Genomic DNA, 25,170 nt, shown 5'->3' with positions numbered 1-25,170 from the left:
TTTTGTGTATGTATTATCATAAATACAAGTTCCTTTTGAAAAATGTCTTGCAGAAATTACCTTCACTTTTTAAGTGTTTATTTGTTGTTTAGTAAAATGTAAGTTTGGTACTCATCTTTCAATGATAGAATTTTTTTCAAATACAAACTCTTCTACTTTCACACATGACAAATCTGAAGCACAGAAGACATATATGATTTGCTTCTCAGGAGTAACTTAATTGCTAATTCAATTATGTGTCAAAGAAATTTCCCAAACTTTAAGAGTTACAAGTAAATTATAAAACAAAAATTGTAATTTTTTCGGGAGGTTCTTATGAATAGAAATCTCCCTTCAAAAAAATGACTTGGGAAATAGTTCTCCCTAAAAATAGAGATTAAATCACCTCATGGCCCCCTGTAGGTTCTAATATTCTATGATAGTCACTGTCTCTCCCAGAACATAAGACCTTGGCTGAATAGATTGTATGGAAAACAACTGGTCAATCAATCCATTTACCAGTTTAGCTTTTCTCCCCTTCCCCCCAATTACATCCAATCAGCCACTACTTTGGTCATATTGATATTGCTTATAAAAATAACTCTCCATACCTAAGAAAAAGCAGTACTCTAAAGATTCATTAATACAACAGAGCTTCTAATCTTCAAAAAATGCAGGGGAGCTTAACTGTGTGCCTTCTTTCTGCATGGTTCCCATATCCCACCACCTACCAATTCCTAATTTATTCTATTGCCCCCTAATTTTGCTTCATGCTTATGAAGTCATACTAAAAAGTCATTTCTCCTCTCTCAGACTATTTCTTCAATAGGGAAGGGAGGGAGAGGGGACTTCGACTACATCAAAGCTTCTTCATTTTTTTTTTTTTTTTTGTTTTAGAACTCTAGGTATGTCTGCTAAAGCCTATTATAGGAGTCTTCCCAAGATAATGTTTTTAATGGAAACTTATTATAGTGAAAGTTATCAAACCATAAAAAATGGCCTCTTGAATCTTAAATCCTATGAATCTAATATAGAAAGTAGTATATTTTGGAATAACATATTATGAATTAATTAGGCTCAAAGAAAAGATGTTATTAATTGGAGTTTTTCTCTACTAGGTGGAATTTGTTCAAGAACTACCAAAGACCATCACTGGGAAAATTAAACGAAACGTACTAAGGGACCAAGAATGGGGACGAGCTTAGCCTGACCAGAATACAAAGATGCTTCTAGTTGACCTACATAGCATTCTTCATTTGTTTTATCTTCATCTGCTTCTTACTAATCTTAATCATTATGTTCTAGTGACTGGTTACTATCAAAGCACAATACTATATAATGTTAGTGGGGATTTTTTTCTTAAATGTTAAATTCTTGTTATTTTTTTTAAAGCTCTAGGATAGTCCAAAAATATATTGAAATAAGTGCTCTTTAGACTGTAAAGCCAAAAATTGAAACTGTACTTCAACTGTCATGTTCCTTATTAGCTGGTAAGAATTTCAGAGAAAAAAATCATGTCCTTCCATATTTGGTCAGATTTGTTTTTTTTTTTTTTTTTTAATTGGTAAAGCGTCTAATCCAAGTTTTAGAAGCTCATTAGTTCCAAAGAATGGACTTAGCAATACTTTAAAAATGATTCCTAATGCCTTTAATATTTATATCAAATAATCAAAACCAATAGATATAGCAACTATGTGACCTTAATTCTATTCCCCATATTCTTCAGGAGATCATCATCTGTCCTCCATGACCAATAACTGAATATAAATTCAGCCAATTTTTTCCCCCCTGAGGCAACTGGAGTTAAGTGACCTGCCCAGGATTATGCAGCTGGGAAGTGTTAAGTGTCTGAGGGCAAATTTGAACTCAGGTCTTCCTGACTTCAGGGCTGGTGCTCTATCCACTGCACCACCTAGTTCTGACCCTCAGCTAACTTTTAAATAATTATAAGCATTGGCTACATTGTTCTCCTAGTTTCATTTTTATAACTTGTAATAGAACTTCAAAAACAGATATGATTTTGCTTTAAAGAAAATTCACTATTAAAATATCCCTATTTACAAAACAGGCTAAGGGAGGTTAATTTTGTTTTTTAAAGATTCTTGGCTTTATTAAAAAAAAATTCTGCACTTAATTCTTTTTATGTAGTGATTCATTTTCCATGCAATTTCATACCCATTTTAAGAATGTGTGGTTTCTTTGAGAGGGAGGAGAGGATATTCCTTCACCTGATACAGATCACAACTTTCCTATGATTTACAAGAGTCTCCTTGGCTGTCACTATATAACTGGAAAAAAAAAAGAATTACCTTTACAGTCATATTTCCACACTTGAATAGGCTAGCCTACAGACCTTAGGCCACTACCGGGTCCATACTTAAAGCCCAGGCAGTTTAAGATTTTGCTTATTCTCTGGAATTATAGCCTTTAAAAATCAAAGATCACCATCACACTAAGCTGAAAAACGTCCCAGTTTTATAAATATTTACATTTCTCTTCATGCTTCTTGTTTATTGTTATTGTTGTTGAGTTGTTCAATTGTGTCCAATTCTTTGTGATCTTTTTTGTCCATGAAATTTTCTGGGCAAAGATATGGAGTAGTTTGCCATTTCCTTCTTCAGTGTGTCCCCATTTTACAAATGATGAAGTCAGACAAATAGGGGTTGGCACACTTGAACTCAGATCTTCCTGGCTCCAGGCTCAATGCTCTCTGTACTACACTATCAAGATGTTCTTAGTTCATGCTCCACCCTCTTCCCACATGCTGCATACCCCTCTACCCATCTCCCTTCCCCCACCCCAAAAAAAAAGCAGAGGAAACACTTATTTCTGTTGAGAAATTTACTTTTGCATTTCTGAAAAAGTATCAATGAAAATCAAACAATATCTTGCAATGGGTTACAATCCAATATTTAACCAAAATGATAAGGAAAAGAATTGTGCCTTGAGGACATTTAAAAATTACAGTTAGCATTAACATTAATGAAACTTTACCTGAAGATACACAAAGAGTTTACCTTCTTTTCTATAGGGTAAAATAATCTCAGCCTATCAATGAAGTGAAAGAACCAATCAATTTGCACCATAGAATTTCAACATTTAAAAGTGAAATGTCAATGTGAGAAAACAGTTTATAAAACTGAAAACAACACTTCATATGAACTAATTCAGTTTATCAATGAAGATTGATGTAGTACCAATGACTAACTTAGGTAAGAGTTGCCTATGAAAAATATGCTGCATTCAGTTAGTGCCAAAATCACAGAAATAAATATGAAAGAACTAAGACTCTTGAAAATGAAAAAAAAATATATATATATGTATATATATAATATTTTTTTTTTCTGGATGAGCTCTCAAAATTAACAGAGGGATCCAAATTTATAGCATCAATTAGACAAAGAACAGACAAGATGGATGTGGCTGTCTTTATACACTTAGATCTTTAAGTTCCAAGGGATCCTGAAAATGATCTTATCTATACCATTAAAATATCTTCTTCCTTGAAGCTGGGAATCAGCTGAAACTTTATATAAAAAACATCTTCCCCCTATTTCCTAAATGATACTGTTAAAAATGTGCATAAATTTTTCTTTCAAGTTATTCCATACAAATCCTGAAAAAGCAAGACATTCTAAGAATTGAACAATTTCTAAATTAAACCTTGCTCATATATGAAAAGTTCTAATAGGTTTAATCTTCCTATTTTTAAACAATGGTCCAAAAACTAAAATCCTACTTTCATTTAAGAATTTTAGGATGTTGTCCCCACTATTTCCAATCTAGATGATTTAAAAAAAAAAAAACTGCTTTGGGAAGTAAATAAACAATTTAACCAATTAATCACTTCCTATTGGGGGGATGACCACACTATTCTGTCCACTGATTCAACCAGCAGAGCTACTGGTGAAATATGGCATTGCATAACTTTGAAAAACTTTAAACACACCTCCAGGGCAAGCTTCATTACACAACAATATTCTCAACTTGGATAACTTATTTTGTCCCCATCTTTGGAATATGCCTTTTCTCTTACTAGTTTCTGTCTCTAATGATTAATTTTTCTCCAAGACCAGGTCACTTTCATTTGATTTAGAACCTTCCATAACTTGGCTTCCATTTTCAGATTTGGCTCCTTTCTCACTTTCCCCAAGTGACTCCTCCTCTTTACTACCCTCTACTATCACCTTGGGATTAATTTTTTCTTCTGCAGAGTCACTTTTTTTTGACTTGAGATTCTCCTTTTCTGTGTCTCCAAACTCCAGTTTTGCTTTGTTTCCATTTCTTGCTTGTGCATCATGACCAGGGTTTGGCTGAGACCCCTCTTTGTTAGTTTTGACCACTTCCTGAAGGTTGTATTTTCTGAACAACATGTAATCTTTGACAACACTCAGGCAGCAGACAGCCTTAATGATTTCCACCACAATGGTATACTGGGGATTACTAAGATCGACTTTATTTTCAGGATTGAGGCAGCCCACTATACCTGCAAGAGAGATGAACAAAGAATTTAGGCTGAGAAGGATGATCATTAGGCTCTGTGAACATGACAGGCTTAAGTTCCTCCCTTTCTCCCCAGCTTTTGTATTTCTGATTTGTGGGAATAACATATTCAAATAAACCTTAAAATCATTGCAGATCTGCAAAGCAATGCAGATGAGGCGCTAAAGATACCTGTTGATGTAACTTTGTTTTAACTTTTAACCTTATTAATAATAATAATAATAATATATATATAATGTAACATAATACTAATAATATAAATAATAATTTAACCTTATTAATCTAAAACATAACTTAAAAAAAAATAAAGGTCAGGATCATTACAATGTATTTTAAAGACATTTTAACAGATTTATCAGAGAATCATCCTGTTATGATGGACACAAGCGCTGGACTTGCAAAGACCTGGATTTGAATCTCATGTTAGAAATGATGACCAACTATGTGACAGACCCTGGCCAAGTCACTGAACCGCAGTTGCCGAGTTTGGGGTTTTGTTTCCCCAAAACCATCAGTAAAATGAGGAAGCCAGTTTCCATGAACTCTTTAGGTTCCTTCCAGCTTTAAATCCATGATCCAATAAACAACTAATTCCATATGTAAAACCTCTCATTCCAGGAGGGGAAAATACTTCACAGCTTGAAAACAATGTGACCAACTATCATAGATGCATTTAAAGAATTAGCCTGACACCCAGAAAAAGAACTCTGGGAGATGACTATGAACCATTACATAGAATTTCCAATCCCTATATTTTTATCCGCCTGCATTTTTGATTTCCTTCACAGGCTAATAGTACACTATTTCAAAGTCCGATTCTTTTTGTACAGCAAAATTAACTGTTCGGACATGTATACTTATATTGTATTTAATTTATACTTTAACATATTTAACATGTATTGGTCAACCTGCCATCTGGGGGAGGGGGTGGAAGGAAGGTGGGAAAAAACTGGAACAAAAGGTCTGGCAATTATCAATGCTGTAGAATTACCCATGCATATAACTTGTAAATAAAAACTATAAAAAAAAAAAAATTAGCCTGACAAGAGACCTTATAGATAAGTATATCTTATCCAGATAAGGAAACATACCCAGAGGTTAACCATCTTGTCCAAGATTAATAAGAAATGGCAGACCTCAACCCCAAACCTCTTTCTAAAGCATCTTACTACCCCACAGCTTTATCATGCCCCCATGTTACCTGAAACATACCTGCTAGTTCTTTAATAACTTCTTCTCTGCTCATGTGACTATTATTTCGTGCTTTGTAAATAATCTGGAATGTCCCTTTATTTGGTGCTTTAAACCAAGGTTCCAAGAAAGTTTCAGCATATTTTTTCATATCTTCTAAGAAAGCTTTGCATGTTCCAGATATGGGCAACATGCGCAGAATAACCCGTGTTTTCTTCTTCTTAGTTGTATACATATCCTTTAGGATATGATGAACAAGTTTCTCAGGTTCTTCACAGAAAAAAGAAAAAAAATTACTATGAAAAAACCCCCAATGAATTCTTATATATTTTAGAATTTTTTCCTAAACCATCTTAATATCTTGTTATTAAACTCAACCAGGTAATTTAGCAGAGATCTTAAGGTTTAAAAAGATTTTGAATACTATCCTAAGAAATGTTATTTCTCTAGATCACTGCAATTATTTTGGTGAAAACATGAGTGGAATGGGAAAGCCAGAAAAAACTTTCATGTACTGGCAAACATTTTTATGTTTTTGAAGACTTGTATCATCCACCAGTATTTTCTCATTATTTCACTGCTACAGTGACATTAGCCTTGAGGAAAAATAAAATCTAGAAAGATGATGTGTGATGATGATGATAAGTCATTATATTCAAGTCATGAAGTGGGTTGTTTTGGTTTTTTTTTAAATGTTTACACTCTGGGACTAGGATATTCCTATGCAGGTCAATATGGTGAATTAATGCAAATTTGTTATATTAGTATGTCTAAGACTCACATACCTATGCCAAGTGTTCTAATGAAGACCACATTATTTGCTCCACTTTCCAATGACTGGAATCGTCTTAATCTCAATTCCGTAGAAGCCTGAATCTCACTGACTTCTTTCTTCAAAGCAGCTTCTGCATCATCTTCTTCCTCCTCACTTCCAGATGGTTGCTTATCCTTGTCTATAAACTGTTTGCATTAAGTTGAGAAGCTTAAATAAAGGTACCAACCCAGATTTAAAAGCAGTAATTAAGCAAGCACAAAAAACTTTGGAAAGCATAAAGTAAACTGCCACAACGAAATTTATATCTGGAAGGAAAATCTTCCTTTTGGGATGTGGAGACTTAACATTTACCTACCCCAGCCCCTCAATTGCAAAATAAATCTCTACCCTCCCCCATCCCTCAACCACTGTCATATCTAACATTTTTCCCTGGAAATTTCAAATATTCTTACAATCACTGAATTTTATTTTACCACAACATGTATGCTTGCTTTTTACAAAATAAATATGACATTTCATGGTCCCGTTTTTTTTTCTTTTTTTTAAGTAGACATTCTAGGGCTTTAGATGAACTATTCATAGCACTCACTAATGGGGAAACTGCAAACAGGGCTTGGATACTTACTAGGGATTCCCCTGTAAGAGAGGCCATGCCTAGTTCTCAGTTAAGCTAGTTACACCAACTTAATGCTGGCCAAGTTACTTTCTTCTCTGGGTGGTTTTCAGATTCAACTGGGAAAAATCTCTTTCAACTTTCCCTTTAGCAGGGATTTGATTATTTTTGTATCATAGACCCCTTTGATCATCAGATGAAATGCATGGACCCTTTCTCAGAATGATTGTTTTGTTGTCTCTATTCATACTCAAAGGAAATGCCAAATTTGCAATTAGAGGTTGGTGGAAAAAAAAACTAACTTTTTTTTAATTTCAAGTTCATCGGACTCCTGAAATCCATGGAGGGATACCAGTTTAAAAACCCCCTTCAGTCACCTGGGAATTTCCTAAATCCAGGCCTGCTAGGCCACGTGATGCCAAAATTTCACGTCCATTTATGCAGCACTAGAGTCTCTATCTGAATTTGGGGACCACTCTTAGGACAGGTCCTTTCTTGGGAACCTCAGTTTTCTCATCTTTCAAATTCATGGATTAGACCCCAATGATCCCTGAGGATCCATGAAGCCCTCAATCTTGGGATCCTTAGTATTGTCTTTCAAAGGATAGGGCTGATGAGGAGGGTTCAAGGCTCCTCCAGAGCCCTCAGCCTCATAAGAAGAGAAGAGGGAAGCCAAAGGGCCTGGGATAAAAAAGCAATCTGCTTCTGAGCAATGGAATAGCACTTGCCCCAGGGCACAGATGGATGTTATGGATACACAAACACACACACACACACAACATACAAAAATAGAGGGAAAAGGAACTTAAAAATACATGCATACATGCATATACATATATACATACATACACATATATACATAATATACATGTGCACATACATAAATAGATGTTATGGATACACAAACACACACAACATACAAAAATAGAGGGAAAAGGAACTTAAAATACATGCATACATGCATATACATATATACATGCATACACATATATACATAATATACATGTGCACATACATAAACATTATATATATATATATATATATACACACACACATACACATATATATAAATATAATATATAAAGGGGTACCTTTTCCTTCAAACACAATGCCACAAGAGTCAGCATAATTTAAAGCATTAGTGGCTCTACAGCTAGATGGCACAATGATTAAAACGACAGGCCTGGGCTCAGAAGACTTGAATTTAAATCCAGCCTCACTTACTAGCTGCAATACTCTGAGTCACCTCACCCCTCTCTGCCTCAATATCCTCATCTGTAAAGTGACCTGGAGAAAATAATGACAAACCATCCCAATATCTTTGCCAAGAAAATCCTAAATGGGTCAATAAAGAATCAGACATAACTGAAACAACTGAACAGTACTAAGCACTGTGCTAAGTACTTCTTAGAAAACCGAGGCAAATCTAGGGGAGGGGATGGGGAGAGGGGGGTAAATTGGAACAAGGTTTTGCAAGGATTAATGTTAAAAAATTATCCATGCGTATGTTTTGAAAATAAAAAAGCTTTAATTTTAAAAAGAGAGAAAAAGAAAAGAAAACCGAGGCAAACATAAACTAAATGACTTACCTGAATCTGAGGTTGAATTTGAACTCAGATCTTCCCAATTTAGCTGCCCCACAACATAATACACACACTCTCTCTCAACTGTACACATGTACATGTACATTTCTGTGTTATTAACTTGTGTGCATATACATGTATACATGTGTCTTAAGACTTTAGAAGATTATGCATATGTATAGCTACAAACATAAGTACTTGAAGACTTTATGAACACCCAGTACATGTATCTGCATGTTTATATATGTATGCATATACACACAGATCCATTAAAACTTTTGGAATATCGTGCATATATGTATGTATATATGCATACACTAAGATTTTTGGAACATCTCCTATATATGGGAACACAAAAATATACTTACATACAAGTATGCTAAAATTCATGGAATTTTTATGTGTCTGTATATACATATATACATTAAGATTTTAACAGTATAGATGTAGGCACATAAAATATATGTTTACACTTACAGAAACAAGTAAATGGGAATTTTGGGTATGCTGGGTATATGCACACATACAAGTACATAAAGACTTTTGAAACACCGTAACACCCTGTATATTGCATCTGTGTACATACACATACACATAAGGCTTTTTGAATACTCCATACATACGGATGCATCCACACACGGATTTCTGAACAACCCTTACAAATGTGTACAAATAGATGTACACTAAGACGTCCCAACATGTGTGAGCTGTATATATGCATGCTAAAATGGGAAAAGCCTTACACGTGTACATATCTACACACAGAAGCACACTAAAACTTTTGGAACAACCGCACGTGTCTGTGCATCATCTCTATATCTAACACACTCACCCCTATACAAATTCTTTCCAAACACCTGTACATACACATACGTATTACAGACATGCGTGCGTGCAGATAAGTGAAAAAGTTTGAAACTTACTAGGATTGAATACCCCTTATATGTGTGTGTTCATATGTACACACACACACACAGTCTTTTGGAACATCCCCCATTTATTTATATGCACATGGAGCACTGCAAACTGTAGAGCGCTGTACTTTTACGGCTTTAAAAAGATGTTCCAATTATGACGCCGGTGCGACAAGTAAGCGAGCAAGCACAGCCGGCTAAGGGGGGAGGAGTCCTGCGGAAGCCACGCCCATCGCGCCTCAGGTGGCGCTGGGTTGGGGCGGAGGTCCGGTCTCGGAGGGCAGAGAGCGGCGCACCTCTGCGGCCTCACCAGCGCCTCCCAGACCCCGGCGCCGGCGGCCTCAGAGCGGACGAACTCGGGAAGGTCTGACTATGGGGCGAGCGCTTCTCTCCGCACCCGTCTGATCCCGCTCCTTCCCACCCCTTCCTTTTACCTTCTCAGGCCCATACAGGTCGTCCCCGTACTCGTTGAGAAGGCTGTAGGCCTCCTCCACGCACTTGCGCTCATTCATGTTGCACGTAATGAGGATGCCCTGAAGGCCGGGTTCAAGCTGCCTCGGGCCGCCGCCACCCCCGCGCCGGGCTCTCTTCGCCTGCACGTACTGGGCCTTCCCTCGTCGCTTCACTCCGCCCGCCTGTGGGAGCTGCTCCGCGGCTGAGGCCATCGTGAAAAGAGGGGGGCGTTGGAGGGGGACTATGCGGAGCGGGAAAAGAGCAAAGCACGCGGCAGCAGTTCCAAACCACGTGCTCCTTCCTTGGGGCGGGACGCGGGATTATGACGCCAATCCTGCGCTGCGCGGACACTTCCTTCCAGTCCTCTCCCTGCCCCTCACACGTGGAGTGAGCGAAAGAACCCAGGCTGGAGTAAGCTCTTGATTGGCCAAGGAGGAATGTAGGGCGGGGCTAGTGACTTGGAAAAACAGAATTCAAATGCTTGATTGGATAGTTAAACCCACCCTTGTCCCTTGTGATTTGCCCTTTGTCCTACTCTTTCTCGGTGTGATTCCGGGCTAGCGTGAAGATGCTGCATTTATAGATCACTAATTTACGAGGGGAAGGGCTTTTTTTTTTTTAAGCTCAATGCTCTCTCATTGGCCCTCACAGCCTGATTAAATCCGCCCACTTTTTTTTAACTGAAATGATGCCCAAACCATCCCGCCTCCCACACTTGGCAGCTCCAGGGTACAAATTCCCGTGAGAAAAAAAATATCTTGGATTCAACTACTGGCTCTGCCGCTTAACTGGTTTTGTAACCTTGATAGCTTTGGAGCTGAGAGGCATCTGGGAAGTCCTTTCACCTTATCTCCTCTCATTTTACTGGACCTGACAAATTGTCACTTAGTTGAGGCATTTGTGCCCTCATCTCAATAGGTGTCACTTTATGGTTTGATGGTGTTTTCTTCACAGCTTGGTGAGTTAGGTAATAATTATTTTTTTTTTAAAAAAAAGAATATGTTAGATATCAATCGTGCTGAGACTTAAAATAGAACTCTTTCTCTTAAGGAGCTTCGGTTCTTATTGGGGAAGACAACAGGTAGTGTGGAGATTTTTTAATTTTTATTCCTCTTCTAACTTCTGGTTAATATTAATATCAAAACCTTTCCCATAGGATGTGGAAATTTTATTTAGACCCTTAAACATTACTTAAATAAGAAACCAGAGGAAGAATCTGTCTTTGATTTCTTGGTGACATGCAAATGCTCCTTAATCCCTCTACTTGTGAATGTTCTTAGTTTATAGAGTTTGTTTAACAAAGTTTGTTTCTTAGGATATTACGACTGTGAGTTTGTTCAACTTTTATGACATTAAATATATGCAATGATATATCATCTCTAACTTTTATGACCTAAGAAGAATGCATAGAAGTGTGTTTTATGTAAACAGATTATTTCTCCGACATAATTCTTCCTGTGAAAGGGATTGTGAGACTCCTAATTGAAGTTCAGTTTTTTTTTTTTCTGAGCCTGAACCTGTGGGTGAACATAATGATAAAACCTAGATTTTTAACAATAATTTTTGCATTGTGGTTAATGCACGATAGGAAATATTTTCTCATATAATCATAGAATAAGTGGTAAATGATTACAAAGTACTTTGGAAGGAAGAACATTAACAGTTGGGAGATTAGGAAAGGGTTCATGAAGCAGATGGTATTTGAGCTGGGTCTTTGAAAGAAAAGATTTTTTGATGTGAACTTGAGGATTCCTTCTATGCATGAGGGAAATCTCTACTGTCCATTAAAATTTCAATTTTCAAATAAAATAAGGATACCATTACTTGTATTTTCCATTTCACAAGGTTGGGATTAAATATGTAAATGTGGTGGGAAGGAGCTGATGGTTTGATTTATATTGTTTGATTTGTTTTGATTTATCACCGCAGTCCAGTTGGTGAAATCACAAAAGAAAGACAAAGTATTAATATATTTAATTAAGAGCAAAGAAGGGTTATTTTATTACCGATATTTGATGAAATTAAAAGTCAATCTCATCCCTGATGACCTGTAAAAAGCAAAATGATCAGCTGGGGAGACTTGTTGAAACAAGAGAATTAAGTAATCGGACCTTTGCCACTTTGTAGAAAGGTCAGCTATGGGAGAAAAACCCAATTCTTGAGAAGGAAATGGCTTTTCTATTGTATCTAAACCAGAAACACTGCATGGGGTGGAGAATTTAGATGGGGGACTTCTCTCAGAGATTTGTGCACACAAATTGCTTAACCTAAGTGCCATCTCCTTCAAGAAACATCCCCTGATTCTGTTCCTGGCCTCCAAAATCACTTTGTATTATTTTTATTTACTATTTGTGAATATGCTTTCCTCCTAATAGAATATAAGGGTATTTTGAAGGATATGCCTTGCTTTTGTGTTGTTATTCCTTCTGCCTAGAACAGTACCGGACATTTAGTGTGCCTTTATAAATGCTTGTGGATTGACTGATACTAAATCATATAAAATTGGGATCAGACAGAGTTAAGAGGGATCCTAGAGATCCTCTTATCTTCCTGAGTAGAAGGAATTCTCTATGAAAAAAATCACATATTTGCAACACGTAGAATCAGAACATTGAGAGGTAGGTTAAAAATAGGTTGAGGTGCTTTCATTAACAGAATGGGAAACAATCTTAACCAATGTTCCACCACGTAGGTATATTTCTCTTTATCCTCTCACATCCCCTTAAAACACTCAACATTCAGCAAACATTTACTAAGCTTATACTGCATTTAAACCAACCTTCTAGGCATTTTCAGAGTTGGGGGGAAGCTCCGGAGGGTCTGGATCTGTAGCTTCCTTGGAATAGGGAATTCCCACTGAGGAAATTCCCTCTGCCAGAGCAGAGCATAAGTTTTAAAGGGGTTCTTGGAGAGTACTGAAAAGTTAAGTGACACACAGGATTATACAGTCTGCTTGCTTAAGAGCCAAGACTTGATCCTATGACATTTCAACTTGAAGGCAGATGTTCTCTTTATCAATTCTGAGGGAGATATAAGGACTAAATAAAATAGTTCACCCACCTATTTGAATACAGTTTAGTTGGCAATAAAACACCCTCAAATAACTGTAGTGTAGTCTTGTTAGGTAAGAATTATACAAGCACTTTAAATCTGCTAAAGTTTAGAGAAAGGCAAGTTCATTTCCAACTGAGAGAATAGAGAAAGGTTTTCAGGAAGGAGGTAACATTTGAATTGAACCCGGAAAGGTAAGCAGTGTTTCAATAGATTTGCATTTGGACATTTAGGAACTGAGACATTCTCAATGAAAGGAATGTGAGCAAATAGATGAGAAAAGTATCAAAAATAGTTTAGAAGATAATGGTCCAGTTAACTAGGTTGTTTGATTTATAAATTATATATGTGCCACAATGCTAATAATTATATACATTATGTCTTACATAAAAATAGAAATTTTAAAAGGATGAGATTCTAAAAAATAGTGATCTTTGATCCTAGAGTTATTAGGTGTTCTTAACTTGGGGTCTCTTTTTTTTTTTTAATATTTTAATAGCTAGCTATTTCAGAATAATGGATTTCCCCTGTAATCCTATGTATTTTATTTTATGCTTTTGAAAACATTAGCCTGAGGAAGAATCCATAGTTTTCACTAGATAAGTTCACATAAGTGAATCATTATGCAAAAAAAGACTTTTGGTGGTATAGTGGTGATAAACACATACTTGTGCTTTAGGAAAATCACTTTGTCAGCAGTTTTGAGGGAGAAGAGGCATTGGGAAAGATCAATTAGGAGGCCATTACAATAGACCAGGTAAAAGATGATGAGAATCTGAATTAGTAGTGGTCATGTGAACAAAGAAAAGAGTACTGTGGAAGTGGCAATGACCAGATTAGGCAACTGACTGAATGAGACTGAGAAGATCTGGTGAAAGTCAAGTTTTTGACTGAGTGGAGGAATTGTGGTAGCCTATATAAAAAATGGAAGAGTTTGTGAGATGGATAGATTTGGGGAAAGAGATAATAAGTTCTGCAAAATAGTGAAATCCATCCACTTCTATTCATCCTGTGCAATTCACTGGTCCCTCCTAAAATTAAAAACAAAAGGTGGCACTCTTATTCACCACTGCCTTGAATGCTGCTCTGATGAGGGACACCTGCTTTAGTTAAGAAGTAATCTGGGTGGCAGGATGTTGGTATATTTGGGAGGGGAGTGAATCAATTGGAGATGCCCAAGTTAAGGCTATCATCACCCTAAAGAGCCTAGTGAAACAAGAGAAATGCTAGAAACTTATCCAGCCATGAGAGGCCAGCAGCAGAAGGGACTTAAGTGAACAAATGTCAGGTTGCATTGGAAACAAGACCCACAATTGGCTATGATGAAGACTAGGATGGTCAGTGATGTACTAGTAAATGTGTAACAACTAGCTCTCAAGGGAGAAAAGTTCAATCTTTATTATTAAAAATGTTTTAAAGTCTAGACAATCAACAACAACAACAAAAAAAATCAAGCAAATGATTAGACTTGACTTCACTGGACTTGACTAGAATACTATCCCTCTTTACCTCCTGGATTTGTAGTACAAAGTATAAAATGCTGACATTGAATATTTAACAGTTATTTCACAAGCAGCCTGACTGTAGCACAACCTTGAAGGTGACCTCTCTTACCATTCTCCAATTGATCAAGCCACAGCCTCCACTTTGGATACTTCATCTTTGGAAACCACCACTTTATATTTCAGAGAACAAGGTAAAGGACAGTAGGATAAAAAAAATTGAACCTAAATTGTGGAAAACCTTAAATACCAGGCTAAGGAATTTGGGCTTTATTTAAAAGGCCATGAAAGGACTTAATTAGTGGAATGGTGTGGATCAGAGGTCTAAATAAAAAGGATTAAGATGCTTGTGATATATAGAATTGGATTGTAGGAAGAGACTGGAAGCCATGTAACCAGTTCATAGGTAATTGCAATAATATAGGCAAGAGCCAGGACCTACATTAAAATAATGGTAGTCAAAATGAAGAAGAGGAGACTAATGCAAGATATGTTGGCCAGGGTAGAATAAATAAGACTAAGCAACTGATAGGACTTGCCTCAAATGTACTCCCTTCTTATCTCCATCTAAGAGAGCTTCATGTCTTCCATTAAGATGCTCAAGCACCATATCTCCAAGAAATTTTTCCTAATTGTACTCCCTTCCCAAATTAACCTGGGTATAGCTACTCTGTATTTTGTTTGTTTTTAATTTTGTGTGGTATCTATTTTTACCATGTTTTTGTTGTTGTTGTTTCAGTCCTGTCCTGCTCTTCATGACCCCATAGAGAGTTTTCTTTGCAAAGATACTGGAATTGTTTGCCATTTCCTTCACCATTAATTAAAGCAAACAGAAGTTAAATAGTTTTCCCAAAGTCATACAGCTAGTAAATCCCACCTCAGGTCTTCCTCACCTAGGCCTAGCCTGCTATCCCAGCTGCCTCCAGTACAAAGATTCAGAGAGAAGAGTTGGAGTTGGCTATGAGACTACAAAGGTGGAACCAGTGTGTATGTGAAGAGAAATAATGTGTAAAAAGCCTTGGAAGGGTGGTTTTGGACCAGCTTGTAAAAGGCATTAAATGTCAAATGGGAGTTAACAATTGATCCTAGATGTAATGAGTCTATAAGTGTAGTGGCATGGTCTCAGGCCTGTGCTTTAGAATAGTCACTTTGGAATGGTAAGAGATCCGAGTCAGGGAGAGTAATTAGTAACTATATCAATAGCTCAGTCAAGAAGGGATGAAGGCCTAAATTAGTGTGGTAATGAGGCAGCTGAGGAAAGGGGACATAAGTGACAATATTTGGCAGCTACTTATGTGGTGAGAGTAAAGAGCAGAAGATACTAAGATTTTGAACGTAGGTAGGAAGGATGGTGACACCTTGAATCTAAATAAATATAAATAGAATCTGTCTGCCTCAAATCTCTCCTCTATCCAATCCACTCCAAAGCACAGGTCCAACCACCTGTCACCTCCAGGATCAAATATAAAATCTTTTTTGACTCTCAAAGGCCTTCATAAAACCGACTACCCCACTTTCAGTTTTCTTACATCTCCCACCTCTTCAATTCAATGACACTGGCCTCCTAGCTGTTCCATTAAAAAAAAAATTCAGTTCTTATTTCCAGACATTTTCACTAGCTATAGGACCAACTGGATTGTTCTTCCTCTTTATTTCTATCTTGTACTTTCCTTGTTTTCTTTCAAATTCCAACTAAACTCTACTCTTTTACAGAAAGCCTTTCCTAACTCCTCTTAATTCTAGTACCTTCTCTCTAGTAATTATTTCTATTTATCCTGTATATTGCTTGTTTGTACATTTGTTTGCTTCTTGTCTCCCCCAGGAGATTATGATCTATCTCTTTGAGGACAGAGACTGTCTTTTGCTTCATTTTGTATTCCAGTTTTTAGCAGAATGCCTGGCATTATTGACTGACTGAAGTCGAGAAGAGAAGTGAACTTGTTGGGGAGGGTAAGAAAATTAGGTCTATTTTAGACATATTGAATCTGAGCCACCTATAGAAGCTGAATGTGGAAGAGAGTTAAAAATTCTCTTAGGTAAGGCTGATTCTGTTGGATTGCTTGAGCTCGGGAATTTTGAGCTGCAGTGAGGCAAAACCAATTATGTGTCCACACTTTAGCACCAATATTGTGAGCTTCTTGGGGCCCAAGTAGGAAAAGGAGCAGGTCAAAACTCCCATGCTGATAAGTAGTCGGATCAGGCCCACAGTGACCACTGCTCTTTCCACCCAGATGAGATATAGAGATTCAATTTCAAAATATAAAACCAAAATGATTGCCTCCCAGGAGAGTGAGTTTGAAATATTGGTAAGTGGTTGGAAATGTGGCAACTTGCAGCTGGGAGAGGGAGTTAGGACTAAATATATAGATAGAGAATGGGACATCAGACTGAACTCAGGTACACTCACATAAAGGGAGCTGAATATATATGATAGTCTAGCAGGGAGAATAAGAAAGAAAAGGTTAATATAGATGGAAGATTGGAGAGCAATGTCATAAAAACTCAAGAGAGAGAGAGAATGTCTGGGAGGGGAGAATCAACCATGTTACATCCTGCACAAAAGGTTAAGAAGGTTGAAGATTGAGAAAAGGCCACCCAACTTGGTCAACAAGAGATCAGGAGTACTTTTGAAGAATTTTCAGGTGAGTGGTGAGTTTGGAAGCTTGACTACAAAATGGTTGAAATGTGAATGAGAGGAGAAGAAATGAAGACATTGAGAATAAATAGCTTTTCCCTTGAGTTTTTACTAGTCCTTCTACTTAAAAGGGGGAAAAAACACCAGAAAGAAAAGAAACAAGCACCAAAAAATAACAAAAAAAGTGAAAATACTATGCTTTGATCTACATTCAGTCTTCATACTTCTTTCTCTGGATGCAGATGACACTTTCCATCCCAAGTCTATTGGAGTTTCCTTAAATCACCGCATTGTTGAAAAGAGCCAAGTCCATCACAATAATCATCAGATAATCTCGTTGTTATTGTGTTTCTTGGTTCTCACTTCATTTTGCATCAGTTCTTTTAAGTTTTTCCAGGTTTTTTTTGAAATTCACCTGCTCATCATTGCTTATAGCACAATAGTATTCCATCACAATTGTATACTACAATTTGTTCAGCTATCCCTCCAATTGATAAGCATCCCTCCAATTTCCATTTCTTTGTCACAACAAAAAGACTAACTATAAATATTTTTGTACTTGTAGAAATCTTTCTCTTTTTTATGATCTTTTTGGGATACAGACCTGAGATGGTATTGTTGACACAGAGGATAGTTATAAATAATTTCTACCCTCCTCCTGAATCATTAAGAATATAATCCTCCTTTAGGGATTTTCCTGTTAAGTTGTTAAGAGTTTAAGTACAGTTTTGATAGATCTATCATTATTAACTCTCAGGTAAAATCAGTCAAAGATGAACATGTCCACGCATGGCCTGGAAAGTAGTGTAGGTTACTAATCTGAAAATGAAAACCTTGAAACATATTCTTACTATGTTATTTATGCTAAATTAAAAGCAAAATTTAATATTGCTATTAAATACTTAAGAGCAATCATAATTATATGTTGGGCTGTTTTCAGCTCCTTTATTTGTTGGTAAACTGTTTTTAAAATCCACATAGGAAAGCTATCCTGATTATATGATAGCTAGTCTCAGGCCTTTCTTCATATTGAGCTAAATAAAATCTATGGTAGAATGTTGTTGACTTATTACAGTGTATCTGACTCTCTGTGACCCCATTTGAGATTTTCTTGACAAAGATACTGGAATGGTTTGACATTTCTTTTTCCAGCTATTTGTCAGATCAGGAGGCGTTGCTTTGGGTGTCTGATAACAGACCTCAGGACAAGGATTGCATGTGAATGTGGATTGCATTGTCTATCTTTTCAGACACATCCTGAATACGAAATTATCCAATTAGATTGATACCATCTCGTCACCATGAACATTTTACTTAGAATACAGTGCTCCAGGATCCCCAAAGTGTCCATGAGATCGTTCCACAAAGATTATGGAGTATCAACCCCTCAGAACTTTTCTGATTATGAATCCATTAAACGAGATTGCAAAATAGAGGTACCAGAGTATTTCAACTTTGCCAAAGATGTAATGGATCATTGGGCTAAGATGGAGAAGGTATGGGATCTCTGCCTTGGAGGATGTGAATAATTATGGCAAAAAAAATTTTTGTGGTTTTTTTGGGAATTCCATAAATCTTCAGGCCTGATGTTGTTTCAGGTCAAAATAGATACCAATTAGCTCAGCAATTTGAATGCTAAGTAGTAACCATCTATGTAAGTATGTATTGATTTTCTTATTCACACAACTAGAATATGTTATTGGGAAATACAAGGAAAGTAAGGAAAGTATAAGGCATGCTTTATGCCTTCAATAAATTAATCCAGGTGAAAAAACAAGGCTAAGGCATGTGAAACAATATGAGATCAAGAGAAGATTTGACCAAATATTAAGTGGTATAGCATGATAGGATCTCATAGAAGGGCCAAGAGTTCAGAGTAGTCCAGAAAGACTTCATAGAATAGGTAGAATTAAAGCTTTGTCTTGTAATTAGGAAAAACCTGGGTTTGAGTCCTACCTTGAAAACTTAATATTTGTATGGCCTTGTGCAAATCACCTAGTATCTCCAAGTCTCAGTTTCTTTCATTGTAAAATAAATTAAATAATAAGAGTGCCTACCTTCCAAGATTAATCGAATCACATGAAATAATTTATATAAAATGCTTTGCAAATTTTAAAAAGCAACATAAATATCAAGTGTTATTACTAGGAAAACTCCATTGCATAATGGATAGAAAGCTTGCCTCAAACTTAGGATGATCTGGGTTCAATTTCACTTTCTAAAACATATTGGCAGCATATCCCTAGACCGGTTACTTAACTTCTGAATGTTCTAGGCAACTCTCAAATACTATATATTTCAGAACATTTGCATGTAAAATAATTATCCATAGTTCTAGACTCCTCCCTGCCAAAAAAAGTTTAAATCAATTATATATATATATATGAAATAATACTGTATAATAAATCCCAAAGCTGTACTTTATTCTTTGTCTTTCAAACAGGTAACTGAACAGAGCTATTTCTGCTCATTTTGTACTGCTTTTGTTTTCAGTTATTTTTCAGTCATGTCTGACTCTTCCTGACGCCTTTTGGAGTTTTCTTGGCAAAGTGGTTTGCTATTTCTTTCTCCAGCTCATTTTACAAATAAGGCAAACAGGGTGAAATGACTTGCTTAGGGTCACACAGCTAATAAATGTCTGAGGCTAGATTTTAATTCAGGAAGACAAGTCTTCTTGCCTCTATCCACTCCACCCTCTAGCTGCCATCAAGTCACAGTTATTTTTGTAGTCTCTCAGCTATTCCCACTTCAAATATCCTAACCACCTGTAAAATACAAATGCCCAAATCACCAACTCTAACAAAAGAAATTCTCCAAAGATTCCAGGGAAGGAAAAAATGGGAAAGTCAAATTCACTGAGGATGGGTTCTGTTTCATCTCTCAGTTGGGAATGAATCCTCTGCATTAAATTTCTTTACAATAAAACAGTTTGGTTTTTTCATAGAAAAACAGCTTGGCACAATGAGTCTCAAAGCCAGGAAGACCTGGATTCGAGTACTGACTCTGACACACATGAGATTGTGACGCTGGTCATTACTTAACTTCTTAGCATTCTGGATAACTCTCTCCTATTCCAAGCTTCAGACAAGGTGTTGACCTGTATTGATAGTGGGAGTTTCCAGTATGAATGAAATCACAAGTCCAGTCCCTAAATGCTGCAGAGTTCTTTATGGCCACTAGTTTATATTTAATACAGGGGAAATATACCTGTGAGGGGCAGGCAGGTATTAATTCAGGTTCATTGCTGGAATGAAATGACTCAGAGGTCATTCATTAGTTGGCCAAATTAGGTTTATTTAGCCATAGAATTGAAATGATATTAAATAGGGATAACTCACTGTTTAACCAGCCTCTCCTAGTCTTTATATAGAAATTCATCAAATCTCTAGGGCAGAGTATGGAGACTCTTGTGGTCTTAGAACATCCGCCAAGTTTGAATGATTCTTACTCATATGGATGGATATTTTATGCCTTTAGGTGAGCTGGAAGTGACAGCAATGCAGTCAGAGTGTGCCAGGATCAGAAACAAGGGCTTAATAGCTTGGGCCCCAAACTACTCAAATCTCAAAGTTAGCTTTGTTGCCTTTCATGGAAAAATCTAACCTATAATATGAGAGATGGGGGTGGGGGGTGAAGGTGGCGGCATTGTGGAAGGAATCCTGGTAGTCAATGGTCTTATCACAATGCCATTATAACAAATACGCCTTTTTTTTTTAAAAGTCAATTGTATAAGATTCATATTCCTTCCATTGCACATATGTGTATTATATGCAATTTAGTAACATAAGTTACTATTTAAATTTAATTCATTTTCTGATTTATTGTTCCAGAAGATACTTAGCATATTGAAACAAGTTAGAAATTATAACCTTAATGCATTTAAATATGGAATTGAAAATAATGCCTGTTTTAATCAGAGGAAAATTCAACTGAATGTTTAAATATTTTAACAAACTAGTAATAAGTAAAAAGACAAATGATTAATGCAGTTCATTATGCATGTACACAAATAGAGGATTCCTTCTTCCCTTTGATAACTTTTCCCACAAAGGAGCAAAATTTTTTAAAAGTTCTGACAAATATCTTAAAGTCTTCTTACTATTTAAGATCTGTTACATGAACTAATAACTATGACTTATAAAATTGCTGATTCAAATATAAAAAAATTTTGAGGAGTAGGTGGGTAGAGAATGAGTGCTAACAAAGAGAAAAACTATTTAACTATACTATTTTCATGGTCCTGAAAATGACCCATAGAAACATTACTAGAATAAACTGATTATTCTATCATAAAGGGCTTTGAGAAGCCTGGTTTTATGAAAAAGAAGAAAAGAATTATGAGTCTTTTTCTTTTTTAGTCTCATTGGATTAGAAACATTCATTTTTAAACACATATCCTTGTGCCCAATTTATTATCTTCAAATTGAGTACATACCCTAACTTATATAATTAGCTTCACAGTAAGCATTTTTAATGCAATATGTAGAGGATAATAGAGGGAAAGAAGTTCATCAGGGAGTCTTGATCAACTAAGTTCAACAGAAATAATGCCCCTTAAGAGGAGCAGGATAAATATATGGTGAGAAGACATTGGAGGCTTCTGTATGGCAAAGGTGTAAGCTGCTTTGGCCACATGTGTTTCCTATGTATGCCTCTTCACTTGAGAACTTTGTGTTTGTTCCTCTTTCCACTAACTTTGGGTATAGTAGTAAGAAGTATGCCCCAGGGGGAGATGTTTTGCTGTTACAGTAAATGCTTTTGCTTTGAATTAATTGTCTTTTGAGTGAATCAAAAGATAAGCACAATAGTGAGGGCTCAACTATAATTTTAGGGTAGCAGACCCAAACAGTAATTTGAATCTGGCTAGTGGTCTCTCAGGGGGCCTAACATGAAAATAAGAGTTTGGGGAAGAATATTCTAGAGGAGCTCTACAAGTATTTCTGTAAACTATAGCAATAGTTCCATTTTTCAAAATTTGAATATAATTTTTATGTTCCTTTAGATTTGTTAAAATGAGAGCCCATCTGCAGAGTGCCTTTCCAGAGTGATCAAAAAGTGTAAACTATATAGCTTCCTTGGCCTCATTTGTTTTTGAGGGAGTGTGTAAAGCTATTGTGCTTCTATATCCTACTTTTTGGTCAGGAAAAGTGAGATTTGAGGTAGAATTTGCTCTTTGTATTTTTAGGAAGAAGGAAGCTTATAGGTTATAAAATAGGCGCTTGTCCTAACCATCAAGAATGGTAGAAAGAAAGGATAGGATAAAAAAATGAAGTTTGAACTTTATGGGAAAGAAGAGAACAAGCAAGAAACAGTAGGGAATGGAAAATTCAACAGGCCAGGAGAAATAATTATCATAGATCTTTGAACTCAAAGTTGAAGATTTTCCTATAATTCAAAGAATATTACAAACAGCAGTTTCTTGTTTGGACATTATTTTAGGAAAGTTAAGGTAGAATAGCCATCAAATACATAATCTTTTGGAAGGAAGAAAATGAGATAAAATATTTATTGCAGTTTTTAAGAGAAGATTAATTTTTTAAATCCTATTAACAAAAAGGAATTTTGGAGGCAAGATAGATGTGCGTGACTGCAGTAAAATAAAATCTTTCTGTATAACAAAAACAATTGAAATCAAAAGAAAAAACAAATTGAGAAAAAGTGTTTATGGCAAATATAATAAATTTTTTTTAAAAACTTGCTAAAATATGAATAACTACTTAAAAGCCACACAGGTATAATAAATAATCTAAGAATATGGGCAGATCATTTTTCTTTTTTTTCCTATTTTTTACATATAACTTCAATTCTACTATAAACAATTGGTCTTTCTCATTAAGCATATAATCAACTTAACATATTAGTTTCAAAGCTGCCCTACTTGTCTATATTTCCTCTTGACCTTTGTTTTATTCTCCTCTATGCATTGGCCTAAATGGCCATCTTATTTTTTTCATTTTGGTAATCCATAACTATCCCTACTTTCTCTCCCAATTCTCCCTGCCTTCCCTCAATTGAAGGAAATAGAAATAAGATCCTTGTGTCAGAAATGCAGTTAGTCAAAACAAATTCTAATGTTGATTATGCCCAAAAGTATATATATCTTATTCTGCACCTTGAATTCATCATCTGTGTCAACAGGTCTTTTGTAATCACATTGCAATGATTAGTCTTTCGGTGTTTGATTATATCATTTTCAAGAGAAGAGACAAAATTGAAACGGATTTTAAAAAATGTTTGACCTCACTAATAATCAGAGACAAAAAATTAAAATAACTTTAAAGTATTACTTCCTAACCATCAAATTGGCAAATCATCAAGAACAATGAAACTGATATTGGATGTGTAATAGTAGATACAGTACCTATCCTGTAGGATCTGATTGAGACATTTATTAGCTATGTGACATTGGGCAAGTCACTTAACTCCAAATGCCTCAAAAAGAAAAAAACCCCAGTGTTGATGAAGTTGTGGAAGAACAAGTATATTCATTCATTATTGATAGAATTTTAAACTTGTAGAAATTTTTTGAAGGAAAATGTCACTGTACAGCAGAAGTTAATGAAAATGGCCATACCTTTTGACCAAATGATTTCAACATTGGGAATATACTCTTGCATTGGGAATATATTTAAAAAAAAAAACAAAACTCCACAAATGGCCATCTGTTCAAAGGTTTTACATAGCTAGCTGAAGTACATGAAATTGCCCTGGCTCCTATCTTTCCCATCCTAGAGGTAATAATAGGAAAATCGTTAAATATATTGTGATAGATTTATATATTTGATTACCATGTTTCAATTAAGATGAATAAGTATGGGGAATGAAAATAAATCTAGAATTTTTTTTGAAATAATGCAAAGTTTAAAAAGTAGAATCAAAGTGTAGTATATAGTATGAATTTTATGAACAGAAGTGAACAAGATCAACTGGACAGTCTTGTTGAGAACTTGAAGACACTGAAAAAGTCATGATATTTTTATGAATTATGAAATGATTTTGATGAAATAAGTCATCAAATAAATTTAATTTTTATTGATGCCTATTGTTAAATTGTGTCAAAGCATTTCATTTAAATACATATACATATACGTATACATATACACACACACATACATACTCACATATTTCTGTATGATTTTTTATATCTACCAGATTGGAAAGAGACCAATAAATCCAGCCTTCTGGTGGGTAAATGATAACGGAGAAGAAGTAAGGTGGAACTTTCAGGAGCTGGGATCTTTGTCTAAAAAATTAGCCAATGTCCTTACTGAATCTTGTGGTCTGAAAAAGGGAGACAGAGTAATTGTGATTTTACCTGCAATTCCAGAATGGTGGCTAATAAATGTGGCATGTCTACGGACAGGTTGGTAATGCATATATATAGTGCCTAACTTTTATGATTCATAAATTCTAAATTAATGCATATTTGATTTTTAAAAATTAAGTACACTATCAGTCAAAAGCTATTTATGTAGGATACATACTATATTAAGGGCACCAATTATTCAATCATTGTTTTCAATTGTGTTCGACTTTTTGTGACCTCATTTAAAATTTTTTTGGTAGAGATACTAGTTTGCCATTTCCCTCCCCAGTTCGTTTTACAGATGAGAAAACTAAGGCAAACAGAATTAAGTGTCTTGCCCCGAGTCACACAGCTAGTAAAGATCTGAAGTCAGTTGTGAATTCGAAAAGCTAAGTCTTCCTAACTCTAGGTCAGGCACCTCTATCCACTATACCTACCTACCTGCCTAAAAATAGAGAATAACTCCTAGCAAATTAATGTTTACATTTCTTTTTTTTTTTTAATTTAATAGCCTTTTATTTACAGGTTATATGTATGGGTAACTTTACAGCATTAACAATTGCCAAACCTCTTGTTCCAATTTTTCACCTCTTACTCCCCATCCCCTCCCCCAGATGGCAGGATGACCAGTAGATGTTAAGTACATTAAAATATAAATTAGATAC

At 35.8% G+C, this 25,170-nt stretch overlaps 3 protein-coding genes across 17 annotated transcripts in view; 2 read left to right on the top strand and 1 right to left on the bottom strand.

Moving 5' to 3' along the window:
* LOC100932766 (acyl-CoA synthetase medium chain family member 1) overlaps positions 1-2,474 on the top strand; it is a 119,797-nt gene extending 117,323 nt beyond the window's left edge. For 3 of the 4 annotated variants that reach the window (XM_031942472.1, XM_031942468.1, XM_031942461.1), the window contains one exon: positions 1,098-2,473. In XM_031942472.1, coding sequence (XP_031798332.1) covers positions 1,098-1,184 — 87 coding nt within the window. In that variant the 3' untranslated portion in view covers positions 1,185-2,473. Of the gene's footprint in view, positions 1-1,097 lie in introns of all 4 variants that reach the window. The other variant, XM_031942475.1, reaches the window with a different exon arrangement.
* A 331-nt stretch (positions 2,475-2,805) lies between these two features.
* On the bottom strand, positions 2,806-10,343 carry THUMPD1 (THUMP domain containing 1). Its single transcript, XM_003761452.4, has 4 exons — positions 9,993-10,343; positions 6,459-6,633; positions 5,695-5,943; positions 2,806-4,465 (listed from the first exon to the last, which is right to left on the bottom strand). Exons 1-4 carry the CDS (start codon positions 10,221-10,223, stop codon positions 4,035-4,037), a joined length of 1,086 nt encoding a protein of 361 aa, XP_003761500.1. The 5' UTR covers positions 10,224-10,343; the 3' UTR covers positions 2,806-4,034.
* ACSM3 (acyl-CoA synthetase medium chain family member 3) overlaps positions 10,327-25,170 on the top strand; it is an 81,796-nt gene continuing 66,952 nt past the window's right edge. For 9 of the 12 annotated variants that reach the window (XR_004230201.1, XR_004230202.1, XM_031942368.1 and 6 more), the window contains exons 1-3: positions 10,327-10,969; positions 18,450-18,695; positions 24,352-24,562. Coding sequence is in view for 10 of the 12 variants with exons in the window: in XM_031942368.1 (XP_031798228.1) it covers positions 18,501-18,695; positions 24,352-24,562 (406 nt within the window). In the remaining 2 variants the exon portion in view is untranslated. Of the gene's footprint in view, positions 10,979-16,428; positions 17,207-18,449; positions 18,696-24,351; positions 24,563-25,170 lie in introns of those variants that run through there. The other 3 variants (XM_023497419.2, XM_031942333.1, XM_031942337.1) reach the window with 3 other exon arrangements.

The sequence above is a fragment of the Sarcophilus harrisii genome, chromosome 1 (assembly GCF_902635505.1).
Source record: "Sarcophilus harrisii chromosome 1, mSarHar1.11, whole genome shotgun sequence".
NCBI lineage: Eukaryota > Metazoa > Chordata > Mammalia > Dasyuromorphia > Dasyuridae > Sarcophilus > Sarcophilus harrisii.
This window is presented reverse-complemented; position numbering and strand designations above follow the sequence as displayed.

Bases quoted from the DNA above. Each gene is read 5' to 3' on its own strand.
- THUMPD1 (XM_003761452.4), bottom strand. From the start codon at position 10,223: ATGGCCTCAGCCGCGGAGCAGCTCCCACAGGCGGGCGGAGTGAAGCGA. The intron at 6,634-9,992 runs GTAAAAGGAAGG...TAATGCAAACAG, and splicing joins ACCTGTATGGGCCTGAGAAG to TTTATAGACAAGGATAAGCA. The intron at 4,466-5,694 runs GTATGTTTCAGG...TCTCTCTTGCAG, and splicing joins AGTTATTAAAGAACTAGCAG to GTATAGTGGGCTGCCTCAAT.